At 41.6% G+C, this 14,763-nt stretch overlaps 1 protein-coding gene across 1 annotated transcript; it reads right to left on the bottom strand.

Annotated features, from left to right (window-relative positions):
• Positions 1–450: 450 nt before the first annotated feature.
• Positions 451–1,707, bottom strand: LOC120293406 (thaumatin-like protein 1). The gene is made up of 2 exons (XM_039312599.1): positions 1,637–1,707; positions 451–1,391 (listed from the first exon to the last, which is right to left on the bottom strand). The coding sequence occupies exons 1-2, from the start codon at positions 1,689–1,691 to the stop codon at positions 697–699; spliced, it is 750 nt and encodes a 249-aa protein (XP_039168533.1). The 5' UTR covers positions 1,692–1,707; the 3' UTR covers positions 451–696.
• Positions 1,708–14,763: the final 13,056 nt, after the last annotated feature.

Raw genomic sequence — 14,763 nt, 5'->3', positions numbered from 1 at the left:
GAATCATTTCGAATTGACAAGCAGACATGAAAGTGGAGTCAAAGAATGATGGTGATTCCCAAGACACAATTGGATTCACTTTCAATGCATGCTTCGTCCTCGTATCAATCACTTACTAATCAATTTGAATCGATGATTAAGCATTAAAGTTAAGTCAAAGAATATGCTTCGTCCTCTTACAATAATTATTATAACATTATAGAGGTGGAATCGTTGCCAATTGTTCTAAAACCTTAAACTATTAAATAAATACATTGAATAATATTTAAATATTCTATCATCTCCCCTCATGCTTAGTTTGGTATTTTTTTGCCATAATATTATGCGGATGACATATTTAAATGAGAAGGCAAATGAGACCTAAAAAAACAATTGAATTTAAGAGATCCGGCTCTGATTCCATGTGAGATTTAATGAGATCACTATTAACTGTTCTAAAAGTTTAAGCTCTTAAATGAAAATGTGATTTCATATTTAAATATTCTATCGAATACATTGTTTATTTTGTATAATCCATTATTCTCTCGGCAGATTACATTTAATTTTCCTAGTGGAAAATGAAACTACCGGCATGATCCCTCAATCCAGTGACGAGGGTACAAATAGCTTGAGGCCAACCGAGACAACCCATGGACCTCTTATTTTCGCCTCGGAGAGGAAAATGGTCCATCCAAGCTCAGAAGAAGAGAGAATATATCACGGACAGAATGTGATGAGGTAACTAGCCCCACCCGTGCAATTAAAAGTGCTGCTCGTGTCGTCGTAAGCGTAGCTGTAAGCTTGAGGGCACTGGTCCTTGAAAATCTGCGAGTAGTTCGTCGGCGGGCATGTTGCCGGCGTGTTGTACGCCCCTGTGCAGCAGTACTGCGGCTGGTTTAACGCCAGGCACGCGCTCTTGCACGCCACGATGCTCCCGTCCGACCCCTTCACCGCCAGCTCTGACGGGCACACGGAGTTGACGTTGGCTGCGCAGCTGGTCGTGGTGCACCCACTGCCGCTGCCCTGTGGAGTTATAGAGAGGGGTAGGTTGAAGCCGTCCACGAGGCTGACGTCGTAGATGCTGTTCTCGCCAGAGCCCGGTGCCTTGAGAGTGAACTCCGCCAAGGTGGCCGGCGGGATCGCCCCTGCACCATTGCAGCTCACCTGGCCAGACCCACAGTCGGCGGTGGTGCATACGAATTTGCCGGAGGCATCAGTGGCGCAGCCCGTTCGGCCCCACACCCGGCCGGCTGTCCACGTGTCCGGGACATCATTGATTGAGAAGGTTGCACCCGTGGCGAGCTCGAACCCGGTTGAGGATAGCTGCCCGCCACCCCCGCCGGTGAGCGTCCCGGGCCAGACTGTGTAGGGGCACTTGCTGGTGAAGCTGAGTGTGGCTGCGCCAGCTCCTCCTGCAAGCATGCATGCAAGCCATAAAATTGATGTACGCGGATTAATTATTTTTCCTCCTGGGGTTTATCAGCACGGGAATCTCCATAACAAAGATGGAAATTTGAACACACGGCTTTAACTTCCGAATCCCGAAAAACAAAAAATTAAACTTAGGATCTTATTTTCTAGTTTCGGAAGAAGGTAATATTAATGTAGAAATTTGTAATAGTTGAAAATAGATAGATCATGATGACAATGCGCTTACTTGCGAGGAGGACTAGGAAAGGCAGGAGGAGGTAAATAGATGCTCTTGCGTCCATGATCGAGAGATTCGGATCTTTTTTTTTCGGTTTATGGTTTCTCTAGTATAGGAGGTATATATATAGAATGCCGGGGAAGCCAAGTCTGAAATGACGTTGGAAAAGTATTTTAGACTAGGGAAGCTAAGTTTGAAATGACTTTGGAGAAGTGTTTTAGACGGTGGAATAAATATATGGGAAATGAGAAGATAATTGATCATATTTTTTATATAAAATTTGAAAATATTTTTAATCGATGATTAAGATCTATTTTTTTGGTGATTCAAGGGTGAGGAATGGAGAATGACTCTTGCACGCCAACGTGAAAGTGCGACCGTTGGCTGGCCTCTCAAGTTTGGTCTTTACTTTGAAAAACATGAGAAGCTATTGAAGAGCATCGACTACGCAATTTTGGCAGAACATGAACGATTATTCACGACATGCATAAAAACGAGACCTCATTTGCCCCTAGTGGATGTGTGACCATTTTTTTCTCTTTTGAAAAATTAATGCCTATTTGCTTATGATTTTTAACATTACTTTAGAAAAAAAAAGGGATACTTAGGAAATATATTGAAATTGCAAAATATCTATGGCAAGACAAACACAAATAGTATGATCGATCTTAATTATCACTTTAGCAGTATGGTTTCTCGTATTGATTGTTGATTCATTTACAATAAGTTATGGGAATATAGAGCTGTTAGGGAGTCAAGCGGCTAGACCAATTGAAGGTGCCTTTATTTATGCCCAACTATCTGGATATTTCAGTTGTTTCTGGATAGGAATTCTTGTGCTACCGAGAGAAAAGTAACAACATGGAAAAGATCAGGAAACCACCGATTGATCAAGAATATGTGACACTGATTAGTTATGTAATGCTGTATGTCTAGTTTGAATTGAAAATGGATACAAATGAATTAAGATTCTTATCTATATTTGCTTCATGTCAACTCATGTTTCTATGGGCTATTGAGGAGACGCCATCTTCCTGTTCGATATTCTATCCTTGTAACTGCTTTTTCTCCCCTAGAAAATCATGTCATAGAGTCATATAAGGCAACATATATACGGGCAAGATACAAATACTAGTGCTTATGCGCCGAGTAGTCTTGACTGTCGTAGAGAATCTAATTTTGGACATATGCTTATTCCAAAATCTAGTTTGGGGAAGCTAGTAAAGACCAAGAAGATAAATATGAAAGTCAATAAGGAATTTTAATGATCAAACAAAAGACAATATCAAGGGGATAGCTTGTTATCCTTAATCATCAATTTATCTCATGAAGAAGTTTCTCATTTGGATTTAGGAGAATGAAATGTTACGTTTGGTGGCACCCTAGCCACAGAAAATTAAATATAAAGAAATACAAAAGAGCAAGGCAGAATTTGGATCGAAAATGTGTTAATTAACACGCTATCAAGAAGGTACATATGTTCGACATCTTCAAACCATAGAAGGGATGGAAAATTCACCTTTATATTTAACTAATGTTCTAAATGAGTCATTTGCACAAAATAAAAATAAAAATTCTACTCAGTCATCAACATACTTCTAGAATCATAATTTCCAACAATCCACATCATAAGACTTTGGCTATGTATACACCAATCTATAGGTTTTTTTTTCCATTTCTTAGATCGACTCTTTCTTCAATCGAACCCAAGTGTCATTTCAGATGTGTCTATCGCATCAATTGTGACATCCTAGAATTTCATAAAAATCCCTGAATATGCCATGAACCATGGATAGGCGATGGAAATACCGATATTGTACTTTGTAGCCTTCTAATTCATGATTTGCGATGAGATGTATGGCCAAGTCTTTAATAGATGAATTTTGGAAAGGAAGTTTTATCTTTGGCTATATATATGATAAATGGGAACTTATAGATTTATAATTTCAAGTATATAGTTATCATAATTTGCAATTTAGCGCTTTAATTAAATAGGGATTTAATTAGTTTTTAAAATGGTTAATCTTAGGTTAATTAAACTTGGGTCTTAGGCCCAAGAGGGATGGGCCTAAGATGGGCCAAGTTGGCCGGCCCATAGAGCCCATAAAGGGCTGTCGATCGCACGAAGAGGGGAGGGGAAGAGACCGGTTTTGCATGCCCTCCCCCACTTGTCCTTTGAAGTGTGCCAAGTGTCCTTCATGCATGCCTAATCATAGCTAATGATTGAGGGGAAGAAATTAGGGGATGATGAAGCTAGCTTAAGCGAGAAAGAGAGGGAGAGAGAGGGTTTCGTCCGAAGGGAGAGAGGGAGAGAGAGAGAGAGAGAGAGAGAGAGAGAGTTACCGAGAGAAAGAGAGAAATCGAGAAAGAAAGTGAGAGTGCGAAGAAGAAGGAAGCCGCTCGTCCGTCGCTCGTCGTCGCCGTGTCCAGTCGTCGTGTGCTCGTGTTTGCTCAGTTTGGAGTCAAGTTGGGATCCTTAAATCTGCTCTTGCATGTTGTGTCTAGTATGTGTGCTTGAATGTTGATAGAATTCGGATGTTTAGGGTGTTAAAAGTTGAAGTTTTAAGAGGGATGTTTAAGACTAGTAAACTGTTCTTGAGAAAACAGTTCAACCTTGGATGTTCTATTGGCTTGCAAGTGTTGATTGAGTTGAATTTTCGCCGTGACTTCTAAATTAAAGTTGTTAAGGACTTCTTAAAATATAACATACTCGAATTTGGGACAAAACGAACAAGTATAAGTGAGTGAAATTCTTATTTTTCGGAGAGACTGAATCTGGAGATTTCGGTAACTACCTTTGATGAATGCATGGTCTGTAAGCCTGCCTTTTTGTCAAAATTTCACTTCGATTTCTTAACAAAAAATGTAAATTACATCCTGAGGATTAACATATCAAAAATTTAGAGAAAACTAACAATAATAGATAGGTGAAACCGTAGTTTTTCGGAAGTAGTCAGATCTGGAAACTTTGGTATTGAAACAGAAGCTTTAACCGTCTATATTAAATCATCTAGAACGAATTTGACTATGATTTCTTCATGAAAAACCTACCTTAGGAGCTTGAATACAACATAGTCGAATTTCATGAATTTTGAAGGTCTTTAGGGTATTAAATCGGAAATATTTCAAAAGCCGTGTAATCTGACGCGTTCGGGTTTAGCCAGTTTCAATGCATGGGTCATATCATTTTGTATGAAGCTCTTTCGGCAAAGTGTTCTGCACGAAGTATCTTTCTTTATGTCTTCCCTGAAACCTCTTCAAATTTCATAACTTTTGAAGTTCATTTGCCTATTTAACCAAAAATGTTTCAAAAACTGTGCAAGCTGTATTGATAGAATAGAAATGCTGTGATGCATGATCTATATCAAATTGTATGAGGGTCTTTTGGTGCAGTGTCCAGTATAAAATATATGCCATTATGTCTTGACTATCACATGTTCGAATTTCATAATTTTTAAAGGCCATTTGTGTATTTAATGGAAATATTTTGTAAAACTGTGCAAGCTAGATTGTGCGAATTTCAAATGCTGAAATTTATGATTATTCTGTTTTGGATGAGCCCTATTAGTTATATTGATTGAGGTGATTGAATCTTGCTGAGCATGTGATGATATTTGGCATTGCATATAGAATCAAATGCTGAATTTGATTTTGTTGCCATTACATCATGTGCCATGTTGATTGTGAGACATAAATTGGTGAATATTAATTATGATGAATGAGGAAACTGTTGGAGGAGGGCCGATAATGCCCTGGGAGTGTCAGGATGCCCGGGATGAGGGGTGCCGAATGCCCGGTTGTATTGAGATATATGCCCGGATGTCCTTGGGAGTTTCGAGATGCCCGAAATGGTTGGGTGCCGGAAGCCTTAGAGGTTTGTGCCCGGGAAATGCCTCGTGATGCCAGTTGGGATGCGAGATGCCCGAAATGTGGGGTTGCCGGATGCTCGGTGGTGTGTGCCAGAGGTTTCTCGCGATGCCAGGTTGGGGTGTGAGTGATAGAATGTGGGATGCAATTTATGATCCCGGGAAAGAAAGATGTGGTGATTAAATCGAAAGATAAAAAGTAGAAATTGAATCATGCACATATGGTATGATTACATATGCATGGCTGTATGATATGATGATGATGAGTGCATGGTTGTGTGTGTACCTATGGCATGATGGTACATGTATGACATGATGATGATGAGTGCATGGTTGTATGTGCACCTATGGCATGATGGTACATGTATGACATGATGATGATGAGTGCATGGTTGTATGTGCACCTATGGCATGATGGTACATGTATGATATGATGATGATGAGTGCATGGTTATATGTGCACCTATGTCATGATGGTACATGTATGACATGATGGTGATGAGTACATGAGGATGTATGTACATATGGTATGATGACATATGCATGGCTTCAAGGTAAGTTATGCTTGGATGCATGAATGATATGTACTATGCTATGATTGTTATGATTGCATTGTGTGATGCAATGAGTAGTTTATTGGATCATTTACCTGCTGAGTGGCTGTACTCACCCCTTCGGGGACCAACATTTTAGATTAGGAAGATGCCGCTCCCTCCAGTCACGCGGGGTACCTTTTATGGCCTCTCATTTGATGTGGAGGTAGAATGTTCGGAGATTGACTGCATTACCATCCCTGGTCTGACGTTTGTGCGAGTCCACATGCTGGTCATGTACGATGTGGGCCTAGCTGGGGGCCCAGTCATTCAGGAGTTTTTGTCGGTCCACGTCCGCCGAGATGGAGTGTTTAGGGGGATGTAGCCGCCACCACCGCCCGACGCGCCAGGATGGGTGTGATGGCCGCGTGAGGAGTAGAGAGCTAACGTTTCTTTTTTAGGGTAGTCGACGCTAGTAGATGGAGGATGACATGTGATCGAATATAGGGGTTGAGATATCTTTTGGGTTGTGGCCAAGTGTAGTTAAAAATCTTGGCTTTTCTTTTTGGTTGTACCGACCCGAAAATCCATCATGAAAATATGTAAATAAAAGTGGCTCGGCTTTATCTTTTCATATGGTGCGTAGTTGGTGTGCATTGCATTATGGTTATTGGAGGGAGAGATGGTGAGATTCAATTATGCTTCCACTAATAAGTTGCGCCGGGACCATTTTAAAAAAAAAATACCTATGAACTACGATGCTTCTACTAAGAGATGTAACTAGTGTTCATTAGGTATAGCGATAGGTACCTGTGGAACCTTAGGTGTTTCGAGGTGCCACATCAATGGCCAAAGCAGCATGAAAGTGCAATGATCGAATTGTTTATTACTGCCTGTGAAAGCTTTTCCACTAAAACAAACTCTATCAAAAAGCAGAAAAACAAAAGAGAAAATATGGCACCCTAGATATTCTAAATGTTTTGTACATGGATTGTCCTTCTCGTGATGATTCATACTTTGCTTGCTGAGCCATTATGCCATCAGCATTAAAGCTCAACCTCAGTGAAATTCAAGCAAAGTTTTAGAACCAATAGAGCCATTTATCATTGTATTTATGTGAAGGTTGGATCATGGTCACTAGATGGACATGGTGATTATTGCTCATGGAATGGTGTGAAGTGTGATGAGGCCACCGGTCACATGATAGGCCTCAACCTTAGCCATAATTGTCTCGTTGGTACTTTATCTTTTAACACTAGCCTTTTCTGCCTACTCCACATTGAAATTGCTCGATCTTGCTTTCAATGACTTCGACTTTTCCTCAATCCTATATGGCTTTGGCAATTTTTTCAGGTTACACTACCTTAATCTCTTTGGCTCATATTTTTCAGGGAAAGTCCCATCAGATATCTCATGGCTCACAAGATTGATTTCTCTTGATTTGTCTAGTGGGTGGGATCTTGTGATGCCCAATGCGGACAACTTGTTTAAAACTTAACTTTGCTTAAAGAACTTGATCTCTCTTCTGTAAGCATGCCACCATCATTCTCTCACGTGCTTGCAAACTTCTCCTACTCTTTGAAGTCGCTTAAACTTGCATATTCTCTTTTGTATGGTGAATTTCCAGTAAGGATTTTTCAATTACCAAACCTAGAAGTCCTCGATATCAGTGGCAATGATAACCTTCCTGTTTTTATTCTAGAACAACATTGGGGTAATTGCATGAAATCATCGTTTTTTTAGGGCACGAATTTTTCAGGAGAAATACCTATTTGGACTAGCATTTTCTTGAATGAATTATCAATTTAGGATTGCTATTTTTTGAGTTCACCTCCCACTCACTGAATAATCTTTCTTAGCTTGCTTATCTAGATATATCATTTAATAAAGTTCATGTTCAAATCCCCGCTTCAACGTTTTGATCTCTGTTCTCGCGTGTGAAAAGCAGCATGCAATGTTGCCTTGCTTTCCTTTGCTAATCTTACCCAATTGTCATATCTAGATCTCTCTTCCAATAATTTCACGAGGGATATTTGGCATAGGCTTGTCAACTTGTCAAAACTCACCAATCTGTACCCCTTTAGTAATAGTTCCACTATGCACGGTTCTTTAACCCAAAAAAAAAAGGTTTAGATTAAATTAGTAGCCAAACTAACCATCCTTGTTTCTTTACATTTGGCAAATGTTCGGCTAAGTGGTCCAATACCATCTTCAATTTAGAATACTTTTTTTTTTTTTTTGAACAGAAGCCCTCATAGCATTAAGATGAATAGCACGTACAACCCGCGGCTAGAGCGTCCGCGCAAAGCAAATTCAAGAGAGCAGGGGGTGGATTGAGGGCCCAATTACAAGACAAAGATTTACGATTATGGGCCTTGCAAGCCCGGTCGGCGCGAGAATTCGCTTCTCTTCGGCGTAACCCTAGATTGAGATTTGGGAATAGGGTTAGGAGGAAAGCGGCTTCAGCGAAAAGGGAACGATCCGACCATGGCGGCTGTGAGTGATTATTCAAGGTGTCGACCAGAGAGAGATTGTCAGATTCAACCACGATTTTTGCATTCTGAAAGCCTTGATGCAGAAGATGCCGAAGCGAGAAAGATAGAGCTTGGATCTCAACCTGAAGAGCAGAGGCTGCGACAACTCCTAAGGAAAACCCATCGGTAAGTCGGCCTTGATGGTCCCTGCAGATGCAGGCTATCGTTCCGTTGTTACTACCTTGATGATAAGATCCATCAACGTTAGCTTTCAAAACCCCGAGGTCTGGAGGACGCCATAGGTGAGAGCTATTTGTGACCGATCCATTCTGATGCAGGTTCGAGGGGGAAGAAAGCCGATTCGCTTGGGCGCCAGTCAGAGCTATGTCGACAACCTGATCGGGATTAGGTTTAGTACCGCGGAAGACGAAAGCATTCCGAGCCCGCCAGATCTGCCACAGAATATGAGAGATTATGGCCAGCCGAGGTAATCGATTCCCCGATTCGATCGTAGAGGTGATCCAGGAATCCATACGATGGATGTTGATTGGATCGACGAAAATCCGAATGCGGGGATGCGTCCAAACTTGTTGAGTCCATGAGCAGAGTAAGAGCAAATGCTCTAAAGTTTCTGGTGTCTTTTTTTTACACACAGTACAGCAAGGACTGTCTAATATGTGTCATACGCGGTGCAGAGTTCTCTCTCGTCGCCAATGCATTGTTGCAGACGGACCAAAGGAAAGCGCGGATCTTGGGAGCAGCAGGCATTTTCCATATAGAACGCCATAACCAGGTAGGAATTTGGTGTGAAGATGACGCATTTAAGGTTGAAATATCTGATTGTGATTGAGTAAGTGCATGGTATGCAGACTTGACTGTAAATGTGCCGTTCTTGGTTGCTGTCCAGATAAGTGCATCTGTGGTGAAATTTGGTCTAAGTTGGATGCTTGTGATCTGTTGAATGATTTGCATATCGAAAAACCTAGATAATAAATCAACTCTCCATGAACTGGTAGCAGGGTCAATAAGATCAGCTACTAGTGTAGGTTCTTCAGGGGCTGTAGGTCCAGCTAGAACACCCATGGGAAGCCATCTATCTTCTCTTATCTTGATGCTTTTCCCATCTCCTACTGACCAACTAACGTGTGAATCAATTGAGTTTCTTCCACAAAGTAAGCTATGCCAGCCCCATGATGGGCGAGAGCCTTTGTTGGCTTGTAAAAATGAAGAAGAAGGGAAATAAAGGCCCTTAAAAAGTTTACACCAAAAGGATGAAGGCTAATGCATTAGGCGCCATGCTTGCTTACCGAGCATGGCATGATTAAAACTCACTAGATTCCTGAATCCCAATCCACCATTATCTTTTCGGTTCTGTAGGTGTCTCCAACTTTGCCAATGTACACCAGATCTGCTTGTATCGTTGTTCCACCAGAATTTGGCCATGCTTTTTTCAATAACTTTACATAAAGAGATAGGGATTTTAAACATAGACATGGCATACTGAGGGATAGATTGAATAACTGCTTTTAATAGAACTTCTTTCCCTCCCTTAGAGATCAGTTTCTCCTTCCAACCTTCTAGTTTCGATTGAACTCTACTCAGCAGCCAAGAGAACATATCTTTTTGATCTTCCCGTCCGCAGGTATCCCGAGATACTTCCCACAACGCTGTAAAACTGGTACCCGTAGTTCAGCAGCTAGATTTTCCTGAAGTTCAATAGGACAAGAGGGACTAAAGAAAACTCCTGATTTGTTACGATTGATTTGTTGTCCTAATGCTAAGCAATATTGGTTTAAAATGTTAGACAGATTCTGACACTCCAATAAGGTACTGTTCAGAAAAAATACAGCATCTTCGACGAAAAACAGATGCGATAGGGTAGGACACCTTGGGTTCAGCTTGATACCTTTGATAGAGCCCATATGCATAGCATTTCTCAGTTGAAGGGATAATAGATTTGCAATGATAATAAACAAGTAGGGGGATAATAGATCTCCCTGCCTTAGCCCACGAGTTGGTTGGAAAGTCGGTAGAGACTCCCCATTCATTTTAATAGAGAAAGATGGCGTTGATACACACTGCATGATTAGATGGACCCAATGAGAGTGAAATCCCAAGCGGAGTAAGTAGTCTCGAAGAAAGTCCCACTCGACACGGTCATAGGCTTTCTGCATATCCACCTTGAGAATGGCATGAAAATGACTTTTTCGTTTCCTTGTTTTGAGTTGATGGATGATCTCCGAACAACAAGAACATTATCCTGAATTTGTCTTCCAAGAACAAAAGCACTCGCTCCTCGAATCGAATAGGCGTGTAAGGGTTTCAATCGATTAGCAAGAACTTTAGCGAAAATTTTATAGCCATAGTTGGATAAGCTTATTGGGCGATACTGATCCAAGCTTTCCGGGTTAGGAGATTTGGGAATGAGGGTGATGGCAGTGTTATTGAGAGATGGGGGTAATAAACCATGCTGAAAAAAATGCTGAACTGCTCTGTGAATGTCCAACTTAATGATTTCCCAATGCGATCAATAAAACAAACCATTCAGACCGTCGGGTCCTGGTGCCTTGGACGCACCTAGTTGGAAAGTGGCAACGCGAACTTCTTCAAGAGTGGGTTGAGCCAGGAGGTCTGCGTTCATGTCTGCATCCACTAGCTGTGGACACTGTTCTAAAATCTGCATATAATGTCTAGGTCCTGAAGTAGAGTAAAGCTGAGAGTAGAAGTTGAAAATCATTTGTTTTATTTGATCCTGATCCCTAACCCATTGCTGATTTTCGTCTTTCAAGATAGTGATCTGATTACGTTGACGTCGTTGAAGTGTAGTAGCATGGAAAAATTTAGTATTGCGGTCTCCCCACTGTAGCCAGTTGATTCTTGAGCGCATTGCCCAATATTGCTCTTCCCTCTGCCATGCTTGATGAAGTTCTGATTTGATCCTCTGTAGCTGAGATAGGTCCAGAGAAGTAGAATGGTGGTTCGTTAAATTTTCTAACTGATCCTCTAATTCCCTTGCCTTTTGCTTATTATGCGAGAAAACCTGACGACTCCAGCGCGATAAAGCTATGGCCACCGCATGAAGCTTGACCGAAAGAGGAGAGTTTCTTCGGGAGGTTGAGTTCCAAGAGGACTCTATCACGGATTGACAGCCGTGATCCCGGTTCCAAGTAAGCTTCAAAGGTAAAGCATCTCTTTCGTCGAGCCAAGCTGTGATTTGTATGAATAACCAGAGGACTATGATCTGAACCAACTGCAGGTAGTGCTATCACTTGAGCTTTGGGGTAAGAGATATGCCATTCAGCAGTGCAGACAGCTCGATCCAAACGCTCCTTCACCAGAGCTTCAGCATCTCTGTTGTTGGACCAAGTATAGGCGCAGCCATGGGAGGGAAGATCCAACAAACTACAGTCATTTAGAACTTCTCTGAAAGAAGAGAGGTGGTAAGAATCCGCTGGTCGAGAGCCTACTTTCTCCCATCGGTGCAAGATTTCATTAGAGTCGCCGAAGCATATCCAAGGTAAGGTATTAAGGTTACTAATATGACGCAAGGTCTGCCAAAAATACTGACGGTCTTGAAATACTGCAGGAGCATGAATGCAGGAAATCCGCATGGATCTCGACTCTGAGACATCAAGACAGGTGAAATCCATATAATGCGGAGAGGAGGAGAAGTCTGACAGAGATATCCCTGCATTCCAAAAAATAGCTAGGCCACCAGCAGAACCCACAGGGGTGACTAGCCTGTGATGCAAAAAACCAGAAGAGCGCTTCAACCGAAGGAGGACTTCATCCACATTCTTCGTCTCCATCAAAAAACAGAGGTCAGGCTTTTCCTTAGCCAAGAGGGCTTTTAAGGATAGGACTGTCAGGGGATTGCCCAAACCCTGACAGTTCCAACCTATAAGTTTCATCTCTGATTTGGTGACTGTTTAGGGCCAGCCACCGTCGCCCGTAGAGTTGCTTCTGACGCCTCCAAGATTGGCACATCCAACAAGAGAGAATCATCATAGGCTCTTTGATACTCTCCTGGTAAGTCGTAGGGGTTATAGCGCCTTGGTTTCTTTGCAGGATTTATCTTACTTACTGGTCGAATACCGAGGCCCTTTTTTGCCTGGTTAGGTGATGTTGGCCATTGCACTCCTTTCATCTTCGCTGTTGCTGGGATTAGAGCTGTTGTTAAGGTATGTGGCTCTGAGAGAGGGATTGTAGATGTATCAGTTCGTGTCTGTGTAGAGATGGGAGCAATAATCTGTGGCTGGGAGGTTGTAACAGGAGTTGGTGGTAGAAGAAGAGGAAGAGTGCAGATTCCAGATGGAGGGGTTTCGGGTATGGTTTCTTCTCTGTCCTCCTCCAAATTAGATTGGCCATAATAACACTGCCAATAAGGGCTATACTTCTGAACTTCGGCTTTTAACCAGGGACCGTAAGGAGTGGAGTCAGGATCAGTGAGCATTTTCTCCTCAAAGGGGATGGATGGACAAGAATCTGTAAAATGGCCAATTCGTCCGCAAGAATAGCAGTAATGAGGTAACCTTTCATACCTAAAGTCCAGCCACAGAGTTCGATTAGAGAGTTTAATGAGTCGACCTACTTGTAAAGGTTCAGATAAATCCAACTCGACACGAGCTTGACATGCTTTCGAGTGGAACCAAAGTGGCAAACTCAGATTTTACTTGCAAAACAAGGCCTACCGTGCTAATGCCTTTACGTATCATTTCAGCAAGACAAAGATTCCAAAGGTAACCCAATCACTGGACCCAAAAAGCACAGTAGTAAAGTTATAGCAAAGGTAGAGGGGTATTGGCTACCCATGGTTTAAAATTGATGAGATGTCCCGAAAATTGCCAAGGTCCGGTATCAAGAATTCTCTCGTTTGTCACGGGTCTTAAATTTGGCTAGATAAATTCCAGCTTCTCTTTGAATGATTTCAGCTTGGTCCAACCGCCATGCACGCTTCAAGACCGACGAAAAGCTTGGAAATTAAAGGAAGGGTTGGAGTGGACTTTACCAACTAACAGAAGCTTGCATTCCTCAACTGCACCAGGTGAAGGTTCAACTCGCAATTCTTCAATTTCTTTTGCTGTTGATAATCGACCCAGTTTTTGACATATTGCGGCAATCCGTGATGCGTCAGGGTCATCGTTAGTAGCCATGGACGAAAGAAATGTTCGACTTAACAGAGCAAGGGAGGGAACATCAGAATTATCGACATGCAGATGCAGAAAAGCGGAAATGAGAGGAGGGAAAAGGAAGGAGATGCGATGAGGGTTACTGATCCAGATCTTTGCAAGAAGGAAAGAGGACTTAGGTTGGAAGGATTGCCATCCGCATATCCAGAAAAGCGGTCAAAGAAAGCAGAGGGGAAAGGAATTACGAAGAAACTCTACCCTTGCGATAGAGAGGAACTCGACAAAACGAGAGGAGTTAATTTAGAATACTTATGCAGTTGGTTGAGCTCAACCTTTATTTCATAATTTGCAAGGTGAAATCCCAAAGTCATTATGAGAACTCAAGAATCTCAAACATCTGGATCGTTGTGGGAATAATTTGAGTAAAACCGTGGATTTACACAAACTCAAGAACTTGCAGACATTATTTTTGGATTACAAGAACATATTTTTTGTTAGCAAAACCGAGATGAATGCCACTCTTCCAAAACTTTTCTAGTTAACTTTAGAATCATGCAATTTAATGAGTTCCCCAAGGTTATAGGCTACCTATGCGGATTAAAGTGGGTAGATCTATCCAACAATAAAATCAAAGGGAGCATTCCTAATTGGATGGGCAATGGTAGCAAAGAATCCTTGTGGCATGCGGATCTTTCTTACAATTTTCTAATTGGCTTAGGGAACAATCTAATCAATCTGTCACTACCCAAGTTGACCTATCTTGACATTAGTTCTAATTGGCTCAAAACATAACTCCTTACTCCACCCCCATCAACAACTTATTACAATATCCCCAACAACATCCTCTTCGGAGAAACTCATTCAATTTGTATACTAAGATCTCTTGTCATTCTTGATTTGGCCAACAATAGTCTAAATGGCACAATTCCTTCATGCCTTGGAAATATTGATTCTTTGACAATTTTGAATCTTGGAATAAATAAACTTGAGGGCATGAAAACTCAAATTTACCCAAAAAGTTGTGCATTGAAGATGATTGACCTCATAAAGAATCGATTGAAAGGGCCTACCCAAGATCTTTGGTGAATTAGAGTATTTGAACCCTGGTTACAATTAAATTCTCGATGGGTTCCC

This window comes from Eucalyptus grandis, chromosome 5 (assembly GCF_016545825.1).
Source record: "Eucalyptus grandis isolate ANBG69807.140 chromosome 5, ASM1654582v1, whole genome shotgun sequence".
Taxonomy (NCBI): domain Eukaryota; kingdom Viridiplantae; phylum Streptophyta; class Magnoliopsida; order Myrtales; family Myrtaceae; genus Eucalyptus; species Eucalyptus grandis.
The sequence above is the reverse complement of the archived record's forward strand: the minus strand, read 5'-3'. Positions and strand labels throughout refer to the sequence as shown.

Excerpts from the sequence above, each read along its gene's own strand:
- LOC120293406 (XM_039312599.1), bottom strand. The coding sequence starts at position 1,691 with ATGGACGCAAGAGCATCTATTTACCTCCTCCTGCCTTTCCTAGTCCTC. Across the intron at positions 1,392-1,636 it reads TTTCCTAGTCCTCCTCGCAA|GAGGAGCTGGCGCAGCCACA; the intron begins GTAAGCGCATTG and ends GCATGCTTGCAG.